The sequence below is a fragment of the Gavialis gangeticus genome, unplaced genomic scaffold, assembly GCF_001723915.1.
Source record: "Gavialis gangeticus isolate Ggan-Ray unplaced genomic scaffold, GavGan_comp1, whole genome shotgun sequence".
NCBI classification, from domain to species: Eukaryota; Metazoa; Chordata; order Crocodylia; family Gavialidae; genus Gavialis; species Gavialis gangeticus.
In genome coordinates this window covers 113,896,708-113,897,835 of record NW_017729025.1, presented here as the reverse complement: position 1 = coordinate 113,897,835, position 1,128 = coordinate 113,896,708, and the positions used below count along the sequence as shown (strand labels likewise).

General features: G+C 53.0%; 1 protein-coding gene across 1 annotated transcript in view; it reads left to right on the top strand.

The window, feature by feature from the left end:
• Window positions 1–496: 496 nt before the first annotated feature.
• CCND1 (cyclin D1) overlaps window positions 497–1,128 on the top strand; it is a 26,906-nt gene continuing 26,274 nt past the window's right edge. Inside the window, exon 1 of the mRNA XM_019519450.1 lies at window positions 497–941. Within this exon, the coding sequence (XP_019374995.1) occupies window positions 744–941 (198 nt within the window). The 5' untranslated portion in view covers window positions 497–743. The remainder of the gene's footprint in view (window positions 942–1,128) is intronic.

The following is a 1,128-nucleotide window of genomic DNA, read 5'->3' as shown; positions in this document are numbered from 1 at the left end:
CATTCCTTTAACTTTCAAAGATATAGTCTAAATCTAAACCAGGAAGGCAAAATGGAGAACAAGTCCGCCCGTGGATTATTAATGCTCTGCCTGTGCATAGTCCAGGTTGGGAGTGCTTTTAAATAGGAGTTCCTTTGAAATATGACAAACGGTGAGGAATAACAACAATAACAACACTATGGTGCTGCCTCTCCTCTACCCCCCAATAAAACAATCTGAAGAGGGTCCCCCTGTGTCTATATCCGCGTGTCTGTGTGTGGCCTAGTCCCATTCATCATTTAGCTCCCACTGCCCAACTCTCTCCATTTTGAAAATTATGCATGATACACTGAAGAGACAATTTGGGTTTCCCCCACCTCTCCCCTGCCCTTGAAGAAAGCAAGCCCTTGTCTCATTTGCATTTGCATTAAACCCCGCTTCTGTATAAGCTAAGCAAAGGGGAAGGACTCCAAGCCTATGGGATGGCTTTAGGGCTCTGCCCCTTGCTTTTGGCTTCTCTCTCATTCTCTCTGCTGCTTTGATCTCTGCTTAACAACAGTCACGTCACAGGGACTAACTATACAGGAGAGTTTTGTTGGAAGTTGGAAAGTTTTTCAGCCTCCAGAGGGCTGTAGCGGCAGTAGCAGCAAGCAGCATCCAAGGGACTCCTGGAAGGGGAAGAGAGAGAGAGAGAGAGAGAGAGAGAGAGGGACGAGCCTTGAGTCAGTCCTTTAGAAACCTGACTGTAGAAGAAGGAGGCAGACATGGAACATCAGCTGCTGTGCTGCGAGGTGGAAACCATCCGAAGAGCCTACCTAGACGCCAACCTACTGAATGACAGGGTCCTGCTGGCCATGCTGAAGGCGGAGGAGACCTGCACGCCCTTGGGCTTCTACTTCAAGTGCGTGCAGAAGGAGATCTTGCCCTACATGCGGAAAATAGTGGCCACTTGGATGCTGGAGGTGCGTATGTCCGGGGCATCGCTCCTGCCGGAGCCTGGAGGGGATGGAACCCGGGAGCCCCCCGAAACCCAGCAGCAGCGCCGGACATCCCGCGGCGGGGAGGGAGGGAGGGAAGGAGGGAGGGAGGCAGCAGCGTGCCCGGCTCCGGATCTAGCCGCACCATCAAGGCAGCGCGGCTCCCCCCCCG